Source organism: Ambystoma mexicanum, chromosome 11 (genome assembly GCF_040938575.1).
Source record: "Ambystoma mexicanum isolate Mex_15411 chromosome 11, UKY_AmexF1_1, whole genome shotgun sequence".
NCBI classification, from domain to species: Eukaryota; Metazoa; Chordata; class Amphibia; order Caudata; family Ambystomatidae; genus Ambystoma; species Ambystoma mexicanum.
The window spans coordinates 229,696,364-229,718,878 of NC_090934.1; the positions used below are offsets into that span (position 1 = coordinate 229,696,364).

At 48.7% G+C, this 22,515-nt stretch overlaps 1 protein-coding gene across 5 annotated transcripts in view; it reads right to left on the reverse strand.

The window, feature by feature from the left end:
• Positions 1–534: 534 nt before the first annotated feature.
• The window catches only part of FGR (FGR proto-oncogene, Src family tyrosine kinase), a 367,556-nt gene continuing 345,575 nt past the window's right edge, over positions 535–22,515 (reverse strand). For all 5 annotated transcript variants that reach the window (XM_069622908.1, XM_069622907.1, XM_069622909.1 and 2 more), the window contains 4 exons: positions 21,416–21,492; positions 17,310–17,463; positions 13,611–13,742; positions 535–5,635 (listed from right to left, as the gene is read on the reverse strand). In XM_069622908.1, coding sequence (XP_069479009.1) covers positions 5,427–5,635; positions 13,611–13,742; positions 17,310–17,463; positions 21,416–21,492 — 572 coding nt within the window. In that variant the 3' untranslated portion in view covers positions 535–5,426. The remainder of the gene's footprint in view (positions 5,636–13,610; positions 13,743–17,309; positions 17,464–21,415; positions 21,493–22,515) is intronic.

Here is a 22,515-nt window from a genome sequence, read left to right on the forward strand (position 1 = left end):
ACTATGCACAACTGTTACCACAAATATATCACACAGGTTCTTGCTTGTACAGTGCTTTATGCAAAAAGAAGACCGCCTAACAGGGCTGAACGGCAGGGAAAGAATCTTTCAGGTTGCGAGCCATCAACCTAACTCCAAGGTGCCACAAAGTTCAGCACTCACAGACCCCGCAACCGTCGAGCCAATCAGCCGGGTGGAGAGAGTGGGCGTGAAACAGAAGTGAATGTGCTCCAAAATGGACTCACAGGCAAGTGATCTGATGATCTGCCCTGCTTTTACCTCCATAAACCCTTTTATTAAAAACATTTAGGACATGTGCCAATCCCTTGCACCTAGGCATGCCTAGAGGCGAGTTCTATACACATGTGCCAATCCAGTGAGCCCATCCAGGCTTCCTGGCAAAACACCATTGTCACAAGAATGTCTGTGGATGTGGTAACTGAATTTGAGGACTAGGCCCCAAATGTAAAACAATGTTCTAATAGGGAAGGGGGAGTTCTCGGGGTATTGTAATTAAAGACTCAGAGACCAGGGTTCTTGTAAGAAAGGTTTATTATTCCGTATGTACACATGAGCAAGAGAATAAAAAATAAAAACATGAGCGGGAAGGGAACCTGACTGGAAGGGGTGCACGGAGATCCTCTGTTTTACACACTCAATGCCGCTCTCCTGCATGTACTCACTCTCAACCCTGTGCTCCATTCTAATAAATGTGCACATGGTCACCCTCTACAGATATCCATTGCCACGTTTCCACATGTACCCACTCATATCCCCCATGCACCTCCTATAATGCTAACGAATCTGCACACCCTCATATTCTCACATCCACTGTCTGCATTCTCCAGATACTCACCCTCACATTCCCTCAAGCACCTCCTATAATTCTATTAAAAGCGAACATGGCCCCTCTCTCACATCCATTGACACTTTCCCACAGATACTCACCCTCACATTCCCCATGCACCTCCTATAATTCTAATAAAAGCGCACATGGCCCCTCTCTCACATCCATTGACACTTTCCCACACATACTCACCCTCACATTCCCCATGCACCTCCTAGAATTCTAATAAAAGTGCACATGGTCACTCTCTCACATCCTTTGACACTTTCCCATGCATACTCACCCTCACATTCCCCATGCACCTCCTAGAATTCTAATAAAAGTGCACATGGTCACTCTCTCACATCCATTGACACTTTCCCACAGATACTCACCCTCACATTCCCCATGCACCTCCTAGAATTCTAATAGAAGATCACATGGTCACTCTCTCACATCCATTGACACTTTTCCACACATACTCACCCTCACATTCCCCATGCACCTCCTAGAATTCTAATAAAAGATCACATGGTCACTCTCTCACATCCATTGACACTTTTCCACACATACTCACCCTCACATTCCCCATGCACCTCCTTGAATTCCAATAAAAGCGCACATGGTCACTCTCTCACATCCATTGACACTTTTCCACGCATACTCACCCTCACATTCCCCATGCACCTCATATAATCCTAATAAATGCGCATATGGTCACTCTCTCACATCCCTGGAGTTCGCCATGCACCTCCTATACTTCTCATAAATGCGTGCATGGTCACTCCCCTCGGTACATTCTCTGACACTCTCCCACGGGCACCTACTTCTGTAATCCGTCACATTCCTACCTGTAAACGGCCTCTCACCTACGTGCACCCACTGTCACTCTCCCACACTCGATACGCCTCGTTCCAATTTGATGTCACTCGATTCCCACTGTCACCCACGTGTGACTCCACCACGTACACTCGTATGCCCATCTCAACTCAGTGTGGAACACTTATTATGCCCAATCACAACAGTTTGGGTACATGCGCACACTGGCGTTCACTGAATGCTGGTCCAGGCCCTTTCCAGCTTACTCAAGCGTTCTGACTTGCATTCGGTGTTCTGGGCCGCTCACACACTCTCTCATTCAGCCACACGCCCTACCCCCTCCCCTGTCTCCCCCGCCCCCGCACTCGGTATGGCTTGCACACACAGTCACGCTAGCTGTGGTGCTGACGCGCGTCATCCAGTGTAGTTGCCGCCCTCTGATGCACTCGCACTCAACACGGCTATCACACTTGCGTGCTCATCCACAGTCGCGCTCACCCCGTCTGCTCCACTCCTTTTGCGTGTGAGCTCCTGGGGCAAAATAAATGGTTCTATCGCTATTTATAAATAATGCGCATGGTCCAGGAAGAGTTGAGTATACTGTAAAAAGCATGAGGTCACTGTCCCACCGGGGGAGGGGCTTGTGCAGTTTGCAACTAGCGCTCAGTTCAGCTGCCACTTTAGCAGAGGGTGGGGGGAGGTACCCTGCACCTCAAAGCATGGCTGTTCCTGGAGGTGGACACTCAGAGATGGGTTGTCACTAAGCCGCGCCCGCAGACGCCCTCGCGCACCTTTTACGAGACCGAAGTTCGCGTGTTGCCCACACACAGCACGTGGCCCGAGGTACAGACTGGGCACTCTGAAAGGCAAGTAGGGTTGACACGGATAACTGGTCCCTCATGGGGCGTCACCCAGACAAGCCAGGAAAAAGGAAGGAGTGGCATTGTAGGACTTCCTAGGGGCGAGGTAGGATCCCAGGGCAGTCCCTGGAAGGTTCCTGCGAGGCACTGGCACTGGGGCAAGGGCTCGGCGCCCAGAGGCACGTGGAGCCATGGTCAAGTAGCAAAGAGGCACCAGGGTGCACCTCTCTCTAGGTCCACAGCTGCCCGCAGACCCTGGTCTTTCCACGATTTTCCTGTAAATATAACTTGGGACCCAGTGGAGTAACTTAGCTGAAAATGTTGGGGGGCCAGGGGGGGGGGGAGGCGTTTGGGAGCGGAGCCCCTCCTCTTTTTTTTAAATTTAGTTTTACTGTTCCTATACTTTTATTAGAAAAAGAAACCGAATGGTTTCGTTTTAAAATACAAGTGGAGGAAGCAGTTGAAACGTGCCCTTCAGGGCACTGCACTGAACGTTCCCTTAAACAGCAGCCCCATTTGTTTGGGGGTTTGTATTGTGCGTGGGAGGGGGTGTGGCGATGGGGTTTGTGGGGAGCAGGTCTGGCCACCAGGGAACATAGTTCCAATACTTCTTTTGATACTCTTCGACCATGGGTGGTCCAGGGTGTGCGAGAGCTGGGCCCCTGGTTACTTGAAGGTCCCCCACAAACTACAGCAGACACTGACATTTGAAGACCCCCACCATTCCAAACAAGATGCCAGAAGGAGAGAGTGGGTATAAATACAGGACCAGTGGCTAGTTTAACACAGAAAAAAAGCTCCCCAACCAGAAGACAATGCAGGAGGGGGACCACCCCTCAATGGCTGCAATCGCATGCACGCCCACCCTTCTGCCATGCGAGTCCTACCATCACCAACTTTTCTTACATAGCGCTTGTAATCATTGCGGCGGCTTCATGACGCTGTACATATTGATGGCATATGTTACTCAGCTCAGTGGTATTCCATTCATCGATCTCAGAAGTTGTGCCTGCCCCAGTAGGGATGCAAACACATGGGACCTGCACGTTACAAAAACATCTCTGCAACAGGACCATTAGCCCACTGAGCTAACATACCAGTGGCAGCGTGTGGCCGTGTCACAGTTGAAACCTTCTCCCAGTATCCCGTGCTTTGTCACCACCCTTCCCTCCACAGTCCATCAACTAGCTCGGAAGGCATTGGGCATTGGCAATAATACTGCATCCCTTCCAATAAGAGGGCCGGCCCTTGGTTCCGCCCCGCCCTGGTGCAGTGTGGCGCTTTTTCTTCTGTGAGGGAAGTCTCGCCTAGTCTTGCAGTCACAGGGGACTTCCCACAATACCCTGCCTTAGCCCCATCAGGTTGCTTGGTACATGCTCCAACTGTGCATCCAGCCAGGCCTTCCCGGAATTCCCTGCCTTACCCCACCTGGTAAGATAGTGCCTCTGGCATCCCTGCGGTGCTCAGTGAGCACCGATGATGCGTCGCTTTTCTTTGCCGCCACCAGGCCTTAGCCTGCACCCCCACGCCCTCTTCTCTGGAATCCGCATGCAGGGCGTTCTGAGTGTGCTTGTTACACCGGACAGCTGAAGCCCCTGTCTGGCTCCCGATTGGCCGGATGGAGAAGTAGGTGGTCGCCAGGACACACCTCGTGGGAAGCCCACCCTACAGTGGCAATGAAAAAATTGGATTTGGATCCAGGACCTGGCAAGGGATGTGTTGGGCAAGATTGAGATGGTAAAAGTATCCCAACATAGGCAGGGGTGCTCCGAGGACCCTCCACTTGTGCAAGGCCAGACATAGGCAGTGGTGCGGCTTAAGGGGTCCAGCTGGGGGGCTTCAAAAGTATCTTGACCACCACAAATGCAGTGGATATTCACTACACCCACGCCACATGGCCATGCTGTTATTTCCCAACTCAATGTCGCTCGTTGAATAGACTTCCAATATATAAAAGGCAGAATCGGCCCGGCGAGCATGAGCTCCCGAGCCGTGCATGTTACAGACAGAGCTCCGGGGGGCTTAGAACTCATTAGCGCCCTCTAGTTTAGTCTTCTGGTGCGGTTTCCTCTTAACAATTGATACATTTCCTAAAAGTATAAAACTCAGGTTGGCAAAACCCTTTGCCTTCAAATGGAATGGTCCATGCTAGGATGTCAACTTTCAAAGCTGTCTGGAGAATCCCGGGTCTGAGGGTCAGTCACCCTGGCACGGGAGGCTGCGGCCCCTCTTTAGCACCTCTTGCCCATTTCCAATCCATGGGCCTCAGGAAGGGGCCTCAGGGTCTCCCATGCCCACCTCTGAAGTGACTCCGCCTTCAGATTAAGACATGACTGAGTTGCCTGGATGGGAGCTACAGAGCGGGCGTTAGTCCAAGAAAATGTCCACGCCCACAGCTTCTGCTTGTGCCTTGGTCCTGGGGTGAACTCTCGCGATGAAGGGCAGCATTTGGAGTTGCCGTCTTGATGGGCATTGGCAATGTTCTTTTCCACGGCTCAACGTGTGTGGCATTTACCCACATTGTCTATGCTCTTCGTAGCATTGAGATTGTTTGGTAGTACATATACACATGTTAAGAGTCTGGGCCATACACCCTGCTGTAGGGCAGTGTGGAAACTTGCATCCAGTTATGGGAAGGCCTTCTTAAAAATGCACTTCAAACGGGTGCTCTATATATATGGCAAATTAACGGAGACCCCGCTTTTCGTGTCCTGGGGGCCAGGCACTACAGTCCGGCTACTGGCAATATGCCGGTTGGTCAATTGAGATCTCCACCAGTTAATGAATTAAAAAAAGGTACTTAACACTTTTTAAAAAGACCCCATTGACTAATCCTCTGGGGTACCAGATGCAAAGTGCAGGGTCTCCTCCCTGGGGTTTCTGATGGTTCAAGGAGGGTGTGGGGGGTCTTGTGGATGCCCTTACAGGTCCTCCCCTGGCTGGTACTGGGGCTCCGTGGCTGTGAAGTAATCCTCCAGGAAGGACTGGAGGTACTCAAAGGTGTGACGTTCCTCAGGGTCCTTCCTCCAGCACTGGACCATCAGCTCGTGCAGCGAGGGCGGGCAGCCGCTGGGACACTGCATGCGATACCCTCGCTCCACCTGCTCCAGCACCTCCCGGTTGTTCATCCCTGAAAGAGATGGGACACGTTAGTAAGATCACCACAGAACCTGCGCACACCCTCTCCACTGATGAACTCTCCCCACTGATGAAACCTCTCCACTAATGAACTCTTGTACCCAGAGGTACTCTGGGGAAGAGGGCTACCTGGAGCATGCTCACACATGGGGCACCACCCCTCAAAGGCCAGCCAGCACTCTCTCCGATGCAAGCCTCCGGGTCTTTCTGCGGATGACTTTTAGTGGTACCCCGTAGAGTGATCCCCTTAATGCAGTGGTGCACAACTCTGATCCTTGAGGGCTGCACCCTATCAGGTTTTTAGGATGTCCAGCATGAACTTGCAGGAGAAAAATGTGCATCCAAGGGATCGAAATAGAAAATCATTCACATATTCGCTTGTGATGCAGAAAACCTGATAGGATTTTAGGCCTGAGGGCCGGAGTTGTACACCACTCCCATAAGAGATCCAGTATCCGCAGTATCTCCGTACATTCTCCCGGTGCTGTGATCCCGCCCCAGGAAAGAGTCACTCACAGATGGGGGAACCTTTACAGACTACAAGTTCTCCAGAGCCCATTAAGCTTTCCCATTCATAGACTCTCCATACCCTTCAGAACTTGAAGGAGCTATCTTAGTAGATAATACGTTGAGGTTTACATTTCTGGAGTGGCCAAGAAAGGAAGGCCTCCTTACAAAACAGTCGGCGACTCTGAGTGCTGTTAAGGAAAGCTGAACACACCGGCAGTGACCCAACCAGAGGGAGATTTCAATGAAACTGTGCTTATTCTGAGCCTACACAAAATATGCAGGTGGACACGAAGAGGTAAAATATAAGAACTGTTCAAGAATAGAGAAGGGTGACATGATTATCAGTACTATCTGGTTGTTTCCAAGTGTCCTGATCCGGACAAAAAAATTAAGAAATCATTATCTGAAAATTGACTGCAAATCAAGCCTGGTTACCAAGATGCTAGTCGGCGATGAGGCTGTGATTAGGTTCTGTTACGTTACTATGATGTTATACTGCGCCAAAGCTAAACCTTAGTAGTTTATCTGTGCAAGCGAGTTCAGTTGTCTCTTCCTTTCTTCCCAGTCAATTGCATTTAAATGGAACTTTTTGTGACTTCTCCGGAGGTTTCCTCTTGGTGTGATAGTGGCTTGCGCAAGGTTTGGAAAGAGAGCCCTTTCTGTCCTAGAGCTTAACTTTTGGCTAGTAGGTATTTAGCCGTTAGGTTTATTAGCTAAACCTTTTGTCCTGGCAAGTGAAGATAGGAGAGGGACGGGATGTGGTGAGCGGCAGGCAGCCTGTGGGTGTGTGGTTTTACCCATCAATTGACTGCCCATGGGCAAGCTAGTTCCCATGGCTATTACCAACCACTACCCGCCCTCATCTTACTTAAAATAACCCCCAGAATCTCGTTGGCACCCCCTTAAAACCTAAAAGCACAGAGCTATCCAAATATTATGGCAAAGCAGTGCTCTGAATATGAACAGCTTAATTGCAGCTGTAAACCAGCACCTTGTGTGATAAAAAAATATCTAAACTGTGTCCCTTCAGCCACTTGATTCATAAGCAACACGTGTGTCCGTGCAATTGCACCTTGTAGCAAATTCCTGTTAAAAATAAGCATTGGCAGAGCCAACAGTTTTGGATCTTTTGTAGGCATCAAATAGGAATTTACCAGGCACCACCATAGTACGCCCAGGTCTCTAACACCATTTGCCAACTCGTGTCATATTATAGACCGGTAGTACCATTATGGCAGTGCCTGGAAATGCTCATCACTAGCTACACAAAGCCAAAACCGTTGGCTTTGCCAATGCTTGTTCTGAACATGCATGTGCAGTGGCTTTTGGAGACAGAAAAAGGGACATCTTGGGGAAGGAAGGCCCTTAGCTGTGAAAGGACAGATGTAATGGCCAATCCAAACTCTACTTGTCTCCTTTCAAAGTCCATTATAGGTTCATACATCTCACTATTGTTCATGCCGAGGAAAGCCAGGAATAAAAGACACCTCCAGTGGCAGGGAAGCATGTAACCTCACTAATTATTTAACTGTGGAAAGCAAAGCCCACTGCATTTTTTGCCCTGTCTGCAACCCTTCAAAACATCTTTTTAAAAATCTGTCTTTATCCTCTCCATGCTGCATATGTTAGGCCCCCTTTCTTTCCATGTCTTCAGATCTTGCCCTTCTTTGTTCTCATCCAAATAATGGGTGTGCCCCCAAGCATTGTCCCTTGATGACTCCTATCTTGTTATGGGACTTATTCCTGTAAATATGTGTTTCCTGGCACACAATCAAACTTCCTTTCATCAGGTGTATTGGGCCCCTTTTTCTTCCTCACCCATTGATGGTGGTACCTGATGGGAAGTGCTCTTGGCTTACTTCACATCTTCCAGGTGCATCATTAATGTCCATCGCAATGGCACTATCATGGTCCAGGGCTCTCAGCCCAACCTCCTCTTTCTTGACAGACATCTACCGTCTCTTTTCAAATTCCCAGCTCTCATGCCACCCCACCTTCTCCCATCCCCCCTTTCCCTCTGTGGTGGCACCCCACCCCTGTGGCCCTCCTCTGAAAACATTTAAAGGGGGCAACCAGCTTCACTAGTTACCTTCAATTCTCGCTCTGCTGTCAAACATTCCTCTGACATCTGTCTCCTCCTTGAAGCCCTCGACCTTGAGGTTCTTGCTCTCACTGAAACGTGGTTCAAGGCCAGCTCTGTCACTGCTTTTAACACTCTTCTCCTTGAGGGCTCAAGATCAGGTCCAATCCCAGGCCTTCCTGGTCTGGTGGCAGAATGGCTCTGATTTTCCCTGAGTGGGTTCCTGCCACCATCATCCCCACTCAACCCTACTCGTCCTGAATGCCTCGTCTGTAGGCTGTCTGTCTCTCCTACCCTCTCCATTACTCTCGTCACCATCTACAGGCTCCCTGGACACCGCCCCCCCCCGTTTCCTCTTGGTACGGGTGGATCTCTATTCCTCTCTCCTTGCCTCCTCCCCCACACTTCTCTTCCTTGGGGTCTTCAACATCAACCTTGACTCTCCAGATTTGGCCACTGTACTCTTCCGCAAATTCTGTGACTCTCTTTCCCTCACTATTCATCCCTCTGGCCCAACCCACTCAGTCGGCACACCTTGGATGCTCTCATCCCAACAGACACCCCTCTTACTACCCCTCTCTCCTGGTTTGACCACTCTCTCCTCTCCTCCAACCTTGAGCTCCCCTGTCCCCTGATGATGCCTCTGCCCACAATGCCAGTCTCCTTCTCCGTCATTTGACCAATGAAGCATGTGTCAGTCGCTGCGTTTGAGTCTACCTTCATCCCTCCTCCTCCTGACCCTGCCTTTGACTCTCCTTCTGACTCTGCTCTGGCTAACCCCCATCTCTCTATCTCAAACACTGTGGACATCCTTGCCCCTGTCATGAGAATCCAGATGAAGCTGGCCTCCGAATGCAACTCCTTGTATGAGTTGGCAGCTTTGAAACGCAAGTGCAAAGCTGCTGAGCCTAAGTGGCAGGCCTCAGGTACATCCTCTGACAAACTGGCCTGCCGCCTGCTCCAAAGGCAATATCGTATCAACATCTGCTCCAAGAAGAGGGCTCATGTCCACTAATAGCCACTACTATTACTACTGGGGCCACTAATAGCACGGCTGAACTCTTTAAGATATGCAAGGAACTAGCCAATCCTACTGCAGTCTCCTCCTCTTCTCCTCCATTCTAGGCCCTCTGCACTGCTCTGGCCTCCCACTTCTCTGCCAAAACTCAGGACATCCTGTCCCCACTGTCATCTACTATCCTCCCCAACCACTGTCTTCTCTTGCCTCCTGCCTCCCTTGGCCCTTTTCTACCCCACGTACTCTTCTCCTTCTCTCCCATTGCACCAGACAAGATCTCTAGGGTAGTCCACTCTATGAAAGTCTCCTCCAAACAGGTGCTCCCCTGTTCTTCCAGAACTATCAAGGAAACATTGCCTCTCTTGCCCCAGTCTTGGCTGACCTCTGTAACCATTGCTTTGCCAGTGGCCCCTTCCCAAAACCTTTCAAGCACTCTCGTGTGCACCCTCTCCTAAAAAAAAGCCATCTGCAGACCCTCCTTTCCCAGCAAACAATTGCCCTATCTCTATCACCGCTTTCTTGGGCAAACTCATAGAGAAGCTGGTCATCTCCTAACTGACCCTCCACATTGAAGTCGTTGGCTGCCTCCATGACCACCAGCCTGGTTTCAGAGCATCCAGAGGCATGGAAACTGCTCTCCTGAACCCCTGTGAAGACCTGCCCTCGAACCTGGACTCTAACTCTCCCTCTGTTCTGATCCTCCTCGATCTCTCTTCTACCCTTGACACTGTCAACCACTCCATCCTCATAAATCATCTCCATGATACCCTAGGCATCACGGACCAGGCACAGGCATGGCTGACCTCCTTCTTTCAGACCGACCCTCCCAAGTGCAAATGGACCCCTTCCTCCCCTCCACCTCAGTCCCTACCAGTCACGTTCCTTAGGGCTCTATCCTATCGCCATGGCTCTTGAACAACTACAAAGCCCCTCTGGCCAACTTGATCTCCACTTTCTCTCCTTATTTCCAGTGTTCTGCTGATGATGCACAGCTCTCTTTCCTCTTCCTCTCTCATAACCGACTGCGTGACTGCTATTATGCCTTAATGCCAGTAAGACGGAGATCCTTCTCATTGGGACAGCTGCTCCTTGTTTCTCCCCTCCACCCCCACTCTCTGGCCACCCTCTTTGGGGCCCCTCCCCTCACCCTATTGTGAGGAAAAGAAACTTGGGTCATCTTTGACTCCTCCCTCTCTTTCTCTCCACACATCACAGACCTTGCCAAGTTGTCAAATTTTCAGCTGCACCTCCTCAGAGGCATTCTCCCTTTCCTCATCTTTCCCCAGAAGCTCAACGTCTTGAGAGCTCTTGTTCTTTCTAGGCAGGACCAATGCAACAGCCTCTTCCTCAATCTGCCTCTTTCCTCCCTTCAACATCCTTCAACTAATCCAGAATAGGGCTGCAAGATCTATCCTAGGCCTCAAGCCCATGGACCGCATCTCTCCAGCCCTAAAATCTCTCCACTGGCTCCAGGTGACTGAAATGATCAAATGCAAGACTCTCTGCATCATCCACAAGGCTGTCTGGGGCAGGGGACATCTATAAGTCCAGCTTTTTCTCTCTAAATACCTCCCTGCTAGAGATCTTCAGTACTCTAGCTCCAACTCTCTGCAGGTCAGACGTTTCTCCAAGCAGATAGTGGGAGGTAAATCCCTTTCCTCAGCAGGTTCCACCCTCAGGAAAAGCCTAGCTGCCTCCCTCAGACTTGAGCTGGATCTTCTTAAATTCCAGAAACTTCTCAAGCCATTCCTTTTCTCCTCTTCCTTCCCTCTCCCCCTCCAGTGTTAATGTCCCTCTGCCGTTGTGACTGGTGCCTGGTCCCTTCTGAGTCAAACAGGGACCAGACCACTCCTGACCAGTCTCCCTCAGCATCCCCTACCAGCACTTGCCCTCAGGCACCCTTCCCCGGAACTATCCCGAATCTGGTCCACGCTCTCCATCGCACTTAGCTGCCCTTCCCATTTTTCTCCAGACACTTGCCCTCGTTGGCATCCTTTAGCACTTGATCACCCCCTTTTGGGCACCCCACTGCTGCCCTTTACCCCTTCCCATCCTGCCCACTACTCCTCCCTCCCCTGCACTTATCACCTTTGTCTTTGCACTCTCACGGTAGGATTACCACAAGGCCAATATATGATATGATAGGTTATTTATAACGCGCTAAATACCCTGAGGTTTCTAAGCGCGGACCCAGGGATCGAACCTGTGGTGCTCCGTGTCGTCTTGCTTCCAAGGCGAGCACGTTGCCCCTGAGCTATCTTCCTGAGACTCATAACCATCACTGTTGTTTTTTTTTCTATAACCCCCCACCTCCCATTTTTTGTCTTGTGGTGCCTGGAAACACGTGTGTATAGGTGCCATACAAATGTCCAATAAATAAATAACTTGTTCGTTTTTAATATTAGGGGGTGCAAAAGTGCCACTCATGAACCCAAACGAATGCATTGGAGTACAGTTACAGGGAGATGGCATGTGAGGAGGAACACAGCTTGTGGGTGTTTGGTTATTTACTCATCCATTAACTGCCCATGGCCATACTAATCCCTAGGATCATTCCCACCAAGTACATGCCCCCTCCCTGTCCAAAACACTTTACCTGGGACTTCTTTAAGCTAGCTCTATCAAGCCTTAACACCAACCGTTGGGCTGACGTATTCGTTCTAAGCAGTATGCTGAGAGTTAATGGCTTTTACTGCAGTTGTAAATGTGCTCCTGGTGCCATAATATTAATAACTTGTTATTTATGTGGCGCTTAACATTTTTATATACAATTATTATTACCCAATCGAAACTGGTACTCATTTTATCGATCTCGGACAGATAAAAGTCTGAGTCGACCGTACAAGGATTCAAACTTGCAACCTGCAGATCATACACATATCGCAGCAGTGAGCTCCTAACCCCTGAGCTATCTTATTGGCAATACATGTCTCAACCAAGTGTCCCTACAGCCATTTGATTTATATCTGTTCCGTGCACTGAATTCGTATTAAAAACAAACATTGACAAAGCCGATAGTTATGGATTTTTGTGTAGGCACGGGACAGGCATTTGCCAGGCACCAATAACGTATACCAAGGCAATCTCACTATTTTCCAGCTGTTGCCATCAGTTCGTAGTGATTCTTTCGAATGCCACATTTTCGAATGCCAAACTTTTTCTAAAAAATGCATCGAAAAAATGCATTCACCCCATCCCACTTTTTTTCTACCACAACACACATTTTAGTAAAAAAAAAACTTTTCCTACAAAAAAATGCATTTTTTCGATGCATTTTTTTTCAAAACTTTGGCATTCGAAACTATGTTTTCGAAACAATGCCTGGATACCGTTGCCATTTTATGGCTAGTTTGTTCCATTTTGGCAGTGCTTGGCACATGCCTATCTCACGCCTACACGAAAGCCCAAACAGTTGGCTTTGCCAATGATTGTTTTTCTTTGTAGCAGTATTTCAGCTAAAAATAAACTCCCAAATACCCCACACTTGGTTATAAGGAATTGTTCTGAATGTATTCATTCAACTTACAATGCAAGGTCGGAGGTCACTATGGCCTTGCACCCTTTCTTCAGGTGGAGGTTTACCTATCAGCTTCCTGACCAACCTCTCACTCCTGAGAGAAGCGCTTTATAAGCATATAAAACATAAATAGAGGGGAAACTCTGATCTGAACCCAAATAAGCGTTTTGGTTAATTGGGACCCTTGAGTAATTACAACAACTAGCAAACTGCAATATGAATATTGCACATTTTCTCACGACCTTTTCATAACTACATGGACTGTATTTGCGATTTTTGAGTGAAAGCACTAGGCCGAAGGACAATGAGTGCAAGGAAGCGAGGGCACACATCATGGGATTCCTTACCCCAGTCTTTTATCTGGGTAAGGTACCCATCTCTGAGATATCTCCCTTGATGGTCATTCCGCGGGCAAGGGCCCCAATGCCCCAGATTGCATCCTGGTGTGTCCTCCCCTGCTTAATCCACCCACTACCCCTCTGGTGGGGTAAACCACCCATGCACAGAAGCTCGCCACCCAGGTGGCCCTTGCGTGTGCAAAGCCCACATCCTATACAGATCTCTGCCCCTGGTGGTCCTTTCCTGGGTAATGCCTCGTTCCCCGCTAGGACCCTCCTTACATGGGCAAGACAATACACCACCGCCCTAGGTACTTCCTTTATTCATTCTTCCCTTGGTAAACAATATTTTCCACCATTGGCGGGCCAGCTTGGGCAAGGTGCCACCTCCCAGATCTCCCGCTTGAGGTTTTTCCCTCATGAGGATAGAATATCTAGATGTATCTTCCCTGGTGGTTGCTGGGGCACCCATCACCCGCACTGCTCTGCCCTTTGGGCCCTTACCTGGGTAGGGCACTCGCCCCTTTGTGACGAGCTCAGTGAGGAGAATGCCAAAGGACCAGACGTCTGACTTGATGGTAAACTTTCCATACAGCGCCGCCTCCGGAGCAGTCCATTTAATAGGAAACTTGGCACCTGAAATGTGAAGGCAACGTGAGGCAGCTAGGAGACGTGAAAGAGCAATCCCACCCCCGCCACCGAGGCCATAAAGCCAATGTCAGGCTTTGGGGCCAATATAAAAACACATACCCACCACTACCAGAAATGCCAACACGGCCAGTGTCAGCGGGAGTACTGGAAACCGTGCACCTACCAGGACACTGAACATCCACCACCACCACCGGTAGGTACAGCTGGCATGAGACGTGTGAAGCCCCAGGCCGCTATGAGACAGCAATCCCACCTCTTCCAGTGAGTCCCATCCAGCCAATGAGAGTCTCTGAGGCTGCCATTAGACCACACTCTTAACACGACCATTATGATCAGCTTCGCCAATAATCAGCAGTGAGGGGATACTGATAACCATAGCCAGGGTGAGGCTCTGGCCCTATCAAGGGACCGCTTCCTCTCGATTCCCAGTGACGCTAGCGGGGGCTAGCGAGAGCATCCAGAACCACCCTGAGACTGCTCACCCACCTCTCCCTCCAAGGAGAGCGTGGCAGTTGAGAGCACCATACGACCATTCACCCACCATATCCAGGTAGACCCGGATAGCAACTGTGATGTTCTGGTGCCACCACACAACCAGGCAAACACCACTCCTAGTAAGATGAGTCAGTATGAGTCTGTGACACAATCAAGAGACAGATTCCCAACATTCCTAATAAGGCCACCATGAGGCCGCTCAGCCAACACCCCAAGTAAGTAGAATATGGCTAGGGAGAGCACTTAGAACCACCATGAGACTGCTCACCCAACACCCCAAGTACGTAGAATATGGCTCGTGAGAGCACTTAGAACCACCATGAGACCGCTCACCCAACACTCCAAGTACGTAGAGCATGGCTAGTGAGAGCACTTAGAACCACCATGAGACTGCTCACCCAACACCCCAGGTACGTAAAGCATGGCTAGTGGGAGCACTTAGAGCCACCATGAGACTGCTCACCCAACACCTCAATAACGTAGAGTACGGCTAGTGGAAGCACATAGAAACACCATTAGACCACTCACCCAACACCCCAAGTACCTAGAGTTTTGCTAGTGAGAGCACTTAGAACCACCATGAGACCGCTCACCCAACACCCCAAGTACCTAGAGTTTTTCTAGTGAGAGCACTTAGAACCACCATGAGACCGCTCACCCAACACCCCAAGTACGTAGAGTATGGCTAGGGAGAGCACTTAGAACCACCATGAGACTGCTCACCCAACACCCCAAGTACGTAGAGTATGGCTAGGGAGAGCACTTAGAACCACCATGAGATCGCTCACCCAACACCCCATTACATAGAGTATGGCTAGGGAGAGCACTTAGAACCACCATGAGACCACTCACCCAACACCCCAAGTACGTAGAGTATGGCTAGGGAGAGCACTTAGAACCACCATGAGACCGCTCACCCAACACCCCAAGTACGTAGAGTATGGCTAGTGAGAGCACTTAGAACCACCATGAGACCGCTCAGCCAACACCCCAAGTAAGTAGAGTATGGCTAGTGAGAGCACTTAGAACCACCATGAGACAACTCAGCCAACACCCCAAGTAAGTAGAGTATGGCTAGTGAGAGCACTTAGAACCACCATGAGACATTTCACCCACCATGAGACATTTCACCCACCACACCCAGCAAGACCCACACAGCCACTGTGAGATTTCGCAGTCACAATGCAACCACACACAATGAGAACCACACTCAAAGAGACCAGCACAGCCACTCTGAGCCTCAGTAACTAACAAGGCACTGCTTATACACCACTTCCGGGAAGGCCAGTGGGACAAGAGAGCATCTAGAACCATTATACCATCAACTCACCATATTCAGTAAGACCTGCATAGCCACAGAGATTCCGTTGTTGCCATGTGACTAGGCAACCACCACAACTCATAAGACCAGCACAGCCCGTGTGAGTCTCTGTAACCATCGAGGGACCGCTTACGCACCACACCCCAGGAAGGTCAGCGGGACCAATGGGATCATCAAGAGCGACCATGAGACCGTCCACCCACTGCACCCGGTAAGACCCTTGCAGCCACTGTGAGATTCCGAAGACCCCATGCAACAAGAGCACCACATCCAATAAGACTAGTACAGCCCATGTGAGTTTTTAACTTCAAGGGACTGCTTGCACATTGCTCCCATGACCATCATCACACCATCCACCCTCCATACCTACCTCTCCCAAAGGATCCACCCCGTCTCTTCTACGAGGCCAACCAGATCACCATATACTAACATGCTTTCTGTGCCATTAGTAAAAAAAAGCCAGAGCTGGCGGTTCCAGCTTCCCATATCTCGCACCCACTCACTGGAACGCCCTACCTCCTATAATCCGAGGTGAGGCCTCCCTTTGCACCTACCGCAAATCCATAAAAACCATCTTATTCACATAAGATTCCTCGCACCAGTTGAATACATCTCTTATGTTCCAGTGCATAAACTGTTTTTAATGACCAACTGTACCAACCAAAATAGCAGCTCTATGCCTGTTGAATACATAATGTACTGCTGAATGCCTCTTTGACTGTAACTAAGCTCTTGCAAGTAACAGCGCCTCAATGCCCATGGGTTACTTGCGCGCTATATAAATTTAAATAAATAAAAATAAAAAAATACCCAGTAAGACCCTCACAGCCACTGTTCTCTGGAAGATTCTGGGGACATCATGAGATCAGTCACCGGCCATTGTGATCTGTAAAGCCAGTGCATGAAGTGATTACAGGCCAAGGGAGACTGGGAGGATGAAATGATATAAAGGAAAAGGGGAAGAGAGCGATAGGAAAGGAGGGAAAGAAAGCAGAGCAAACGTGCGACTGCATAAGGGAGAGTAGGAGTGAGTGATAACATTGAGTGAGGTGCAGGACAACCTGATGGGTAAAAGAAATAATATGAGGCAAGCGACAAGAGGAGCTAAAGGGAAGGTGATCGTAGCTGGTGTGGTGAGAAGCATACGGAAAGGGGCCGGAGCCATGGCAGGGGCAGCGAGAAGGAGACAGACCCCAAGGCATTGAATCTGGGACAGAGGAGTCAACACAGAGGCAGAGAGTACGGCCCGAAGGAGGATCAGATGAGACAGGGGAAGAAAGAAGGAGAAACACCCCTTAGGAGGTCGAGAAAGGAGAAAAAGGAGAAAAAACGCACTGAGAACTAAGGGGTGAGCTAAGGAGTCTAATGATGTTGGAAAGGCAAGACAACATTGAGTTTGTGGGATGAGATGGTGCTGAGGCAGCCGGGCAGAGATCAATGGGCAAGGCTGGCCTGAGGATGCCAACATGTCATTGAGAGGTACAACTGGACTGAGCTTGAGGTTTAAGAGTGGGCTAAATTGGTTGTTGAGAAGGATGTCTTGAGACTTTAGGTCAGAAGTTGAGATGTAAGACAAGGCAGAGTTCTTTGGGTAGGCTTTTGGGGCAAAAGCATCATTGAATGAAGTGGGTATTAGAGATGGGATGAGAGAACCGAGGGCAGAAGTGAGGTGGCATTCCCACCGGGTGTAGGTTAGTGACCAAGGGGCAAAATGGGACAAGGGCTACTGTCCTTACCTTGTCGTGCTGTGTACTCGTTGTCTTCAATAAGCCGTGCCAGGCCGAAGTCAGCGATCTTGCAGACTAGGTTGTCTCCCACCAGGATGTTGGCGGCCCGCAGGTCCCTGTGGATGTAGTTCATACGCTCAATGTAGGCCATGCCGGCAGCGATCTGTGTGAGGAGGAGCAGAGGAGAACATTCACTGTTAGCAAATTCCTGCTGCGACACAGAGCGGCACTCAAGGCTGCAGTAGGATCAGTGGCAGGTACTGAAAAATACTCTTCATGTACACGTCAAATGAAAGAGAATCCGACAGCTCTACAACTCTGACGGTTCATTATAGGAAATGGGAGAGATTTTCATAAATTCTAAAGCTTGGAGGTATACATGCAGGTATTAGGTGGGCTGACCAGATAAGGGAGCAGGTGAATGAGAGAAAAATGACAATGTTTTGCAAAAGTGCTGTGCTAAAATTGGCTACTCGTCTGGCGAGTAGAGCTGGGGAACTTTGCCTTGTGCGTCACTAGCTCACCTGGCTCTTATAAGGACACAATATTGATGTATGCATCAACTAGGTTGTAGGTGAAAGGGTCGAATGAAAAGATTCGAAATACAATTGTTTCGAATCAAAAGGACCGAAAACCCAAAAATCGAATGCATTTTTTTTTGAGGGGGTTACCCCCAAAACCCACGTTTTTTGCCCAAACACCACTATTTTTCCCTATACCAAGCCCCCCCAAAAAAACACATTTAAAAAAAGGCATTCGATCCTTTGAGTCGAACGTATTGTATACGACCCTTTTTCATTCGACCCTTTGACTGGACACCCATCAACTATACTAGCAGCGTGCAATCTTTAGATCTCCAGACGTTTTGTACTACGACTCCCACCAACCCTTGCCAACACAGCGAATTGCAAAGGATAATGGGAGTCATAGTCCAAAACATCTGGAGAGCCACAGGTTGCAGACCCCTGGACTATAGCAAAAGTCTTCCAGTTTTGGCTCTATAGATGTTTTGGACTCCACCTGCTCCAGGCAGCATAGTAAATGGGGAGGCATCATAGTCCAAAACATCTGGAGAGCAGGTTGCAGATCCCTGGACTATACTATACACTTATCAAATGAGCCACAAAGTACACAGACCCACTTCTGGAGATGCAGTCTCGGGAGGATAGCTCAACGGCAACGTGCTGGCCTTGGAAGCAAGACGACATGGAGCAACACAGGTTCGATCCCTGGGTCCGATACCTCTGGGTATTGAGCGCGTTATAAACAACCTATCATATCATAGGCACATTTCTAAGTAGCCCAAACCTCTGGACATTCAGTGGGCAGATAAGATCTGTGGGTGGATACATTAAGTCAGAAGGTCTGCTCGCTTTTGTGTGGGATATGCACGCGAGAGAGGGCTACAACTCTTTGGGGAAAGTCTACTATTTGTATGGGTCGTAAGAGGTTCACAGGCCGGTTGCAACTAAATGGGACACATATCACTTGGTGAAGTGATTGGGGACTGGAGAAAGCAAATGTGATTTATTACGAATTCTGAAAATATGTATTATCTACGTAAATGATTGGGAGAAACATTTCTTAAAATGTGGGGCAAATATTGACTATTTATTGATGACACTGCTGGAATAAGGCGTTATTAGGGTTATTTTGGATAAGGATTTTATTTTTCGGGGTTACAATCTGTGAATAGTGTAGATGGCCTTTTATGATAATCTGGTGCATACTCCAATAAAAAAAAACACAACATAATCACCAGTATTAAATGGGGTAGGGGGTAACAAGCCTCTGACCGGATGCTAGGACTGGGAGTGAAGTGTGTGTAGCTCCTCATTATCCAATTATTTCTTGCAACACCCCCGTGGCATTTGGATGTCCAAACGTGTTTTCATGCCCTGGGTAAGCTTTACTCCGCACAGGAACCCAATAGGTAACATAAAAGGTAGGATCCACTTTCCTGCATACATATTTAAGAAGGCTTCAGTTTAGAATGTAAATGTGTGCACAGGAAATACATTCTATGCTGCGGGGGATTGTGTTTCTGGATCCTTTTTTCTTGAGACTGTTTTCACACAGTCGCGTCACTGTGGTATTTCTTGCTGCGTGGGCTGCCCTGGAGACATAAATAACCACGGCAAGCTATTTGTTGTGCCCTGAACCCCCATACTCTATGGGTAGCCAGGGGGTTTTAGTGGCTGTTCCCGTCTCTATGAAACAGCACTGGTGGTGTTTTCTCTCTCTCCTCTCTCTCTCATTAATCGTTAGTGAAAAAAAAGGTATTTTGCAGTCTGGATTCCATAACATTGGTGGGGGCGGGGAGTTGCGATCCTGCTGCAGCTGCGATCTGAATGAAGGCAACTGAAATCACAGCTCAACTTGCAGGTACAACTCTGGGAGTAAAGGGGCGGGGAGGGGGGCAGAAGAGAGAAAGAGTGCCCAATCTGTGTGGAATTACTAGGAAGGGTTCACATAAAGCACACCACAAATTGAATGGTCTCTTGGCGCTAGAAAACAAAGCTTGGTTGCCCACCTCACATGAGGGAAGGTGTAATACGTGGCCATCACGGGGAGCCATGCAGCGCAGCCTGCAGGAGGATGCAGGTACTGAAAAATAAAGGAGCCTGCAGAGTTGGGAGGAGAGGAGTAGGTTACTTTAATAAAGCGTGGCAATGCAAGCAGTGACAGAGCACCACTTGAAGGAATATGTTGGTAGTGCAGAATAAAACGGTGTAGTGGGGGACATCGCCATCTGCAGGTGAATGTTGGGAGTGTGAGTCAAGGCACACTCTTACTGCATCATCTATAAGGCAGTCGCCCTCAAGTCACCTAGCTACCTCGCAGAGAAACTCTGTATCTTTGGCGGACAGCGCACCAACATAAGCCAGGACGCGTGCAGACTTGAAATACGCCACGGCAAAAAGGAAAGGACTAGAAAACAAGCTTCCTCTGCCTACGCCCAAGACTATGGAACGTACTCACCGTCAGCATCAGACTTGCCCCCACACTCCTACAATTCAGAAAAGAACTCAAGACCCACCTCCTCAAGGAGTCTCTCTGCCACAACACATAGGCCATCACATCACCCCTTGCGCCACCTGACTCGCTAGACGCCGCCCGCCCCTCTCCTCCCCACCACCCGGTACAGCTGTACCCCTCCTCTGTGCCCCTCTGCATCCCACCCCTTGCAGTCTATCTGTTCTGTTGTTACTTCTGTAAAGCACTCGGTTATGTATCTCTATTGTTGTATACCTCTGTAAAGCGCTCTGTTATGCATCTGTACTGTTGTATACCTCTGTAAAGCGCTCTGTTATGCATCTGTACTGTTGTATACCTCTGTAAAGCGCTTGGTTCTGTATCTCTATTGTTGTACCTCTGTGAAGCGCTCTGTTATGCATCTCCATTGTTGTATACCTCTGTAAAGCGCTCGGTTATGTATCTCTATTGTTGTATACCTCTGTAAAGCGCTCTGTTATGCATCTCCATTGTTGTATACCTCTAAAGCGCTCGGTTATGTATCTCTATTGTTGTATACCTCTGTAAAGCGCTCTGTTATGCATCTCTATTGTTGTATACCTCTGTAAAGCGCTCTGTTATGCATCTCTACTGTTGTATACCTCTGTAAAGCGCTCTGTTATGTATCTCTATTGTTGTATACCTCTGTAAAGCGCTCTGTCATGCATCTGTACTGTTGTATACCTCTGTGAAGCGCTCTGTTATGCATCTCTATTGTTGTATACCTCTGTAAAGCGCTCGGTTATGCATCTCTATTGTTGTATACCTCTGTAAAGCGCTCTGTTATGCATCTCTATTGTTGTATACCTCTGTAAAGCGCTCTGTTATGCATCTCTACTGTTGTATACCTCTGTAAAGCGCTCTGTTATGTATCTCTATTGTTGTATACCTCTGTAAAGCGCTCTGTTATGCATCTGTACTGTTGTATACCTCTGTAAAGCGCTCTGTTGCTTCTCGAAGCCAGGTCCACGCTCAATAAATACCATAGTAATAAAAGGCAGCACTGACCCCTTCATGGAGCTACCTGTAAGAGTGGAAATAGCACTGAAAGAGTGCAGGGAGCGCAGTCTACAGGCAGCAGCTTGTCGCTAGGATGGTACCTGGGCAGCCATGTCCACCAGCTGTGGCAACTTCAGAAATCCCCCGTCTCCGTCCTTCAGGAAATCCAGCAAACTCCCTGCAGGGTGTGGGGTGGGGGAAGAAGAGTATTGGACAATAAATGGGATACGGTTAAGCAAGGTTTAAAGACTAAGACTTAACATTGTGATAACAGCACTAATTACCCACTCCAGTGGGTTCCTAGTGATTGCATCGAATGCAAAAGTTTCGAAAATAAATGCATCAAAATAATGCATTTTTTTTTAAATGGGGAGTGCGAGGCCCACCCTGTTTTTTTACCCCTTAAAACCCATTATAGTAAAAAAAACTTTACCTACAAAAAAATGCATTTTTTCAATGCATTTTATTTTCCAAACTTTGGCATCCGAAACTATGTATTTGAAGCAATGCTTGGATAGTCTCCAGGGCTGGGGTTTATACCCCAGCGTACGACTGCACAAGGGTCCCAGCGCCTGGCCTCTGAGAGCATATCCAATTCCAGGTTCTCCATGCACAAGCCCCCCAAATCCCCTACACGCCCTGCAGGCTCCCCATTCACCCCCCATGTGAGGTACTGGAGCTAGATTTGAATGCAGGTCTGAAAACAAAGAAACAGGACCCCACATGGCCTTACACAGTAATAAGAACAGCAATGGTACCATTTGATGTGCAAGCTGGACACAGACCCAGTTAGCTACTGAAAGGTGTGAGTCTTCACAAACCATACCCCGCTTTTTAAGCCACCTTCGTGACATCAGAGGTGCACAGTAGGCCTGTTGTCACGCACACAGTTCTTTATAGCACACATTTGCATAGCAATCTGCATGCCTGTGCCAAACAGTAACTCCAAGATCACACTCCTAGTTTTGAGGGGTGCTTCAGTGTTAGCAGCAGAGTTGTCAAACCTGGGAGATTTTTAATGTTCACATTACTTTCCACATCCTTTTTCTGTGGTATGTCTTGTTGCGCCATCATGCCTGAGGGTCAATTGTGGGCGGTATAAATAAATAAATAAATGTAAATGGAAACATACAACTGCAATCATAGCTTGATTACACCCTCCTGTAAGAAATAGTATGTGTGTCTGTTCAGTTCATCATTT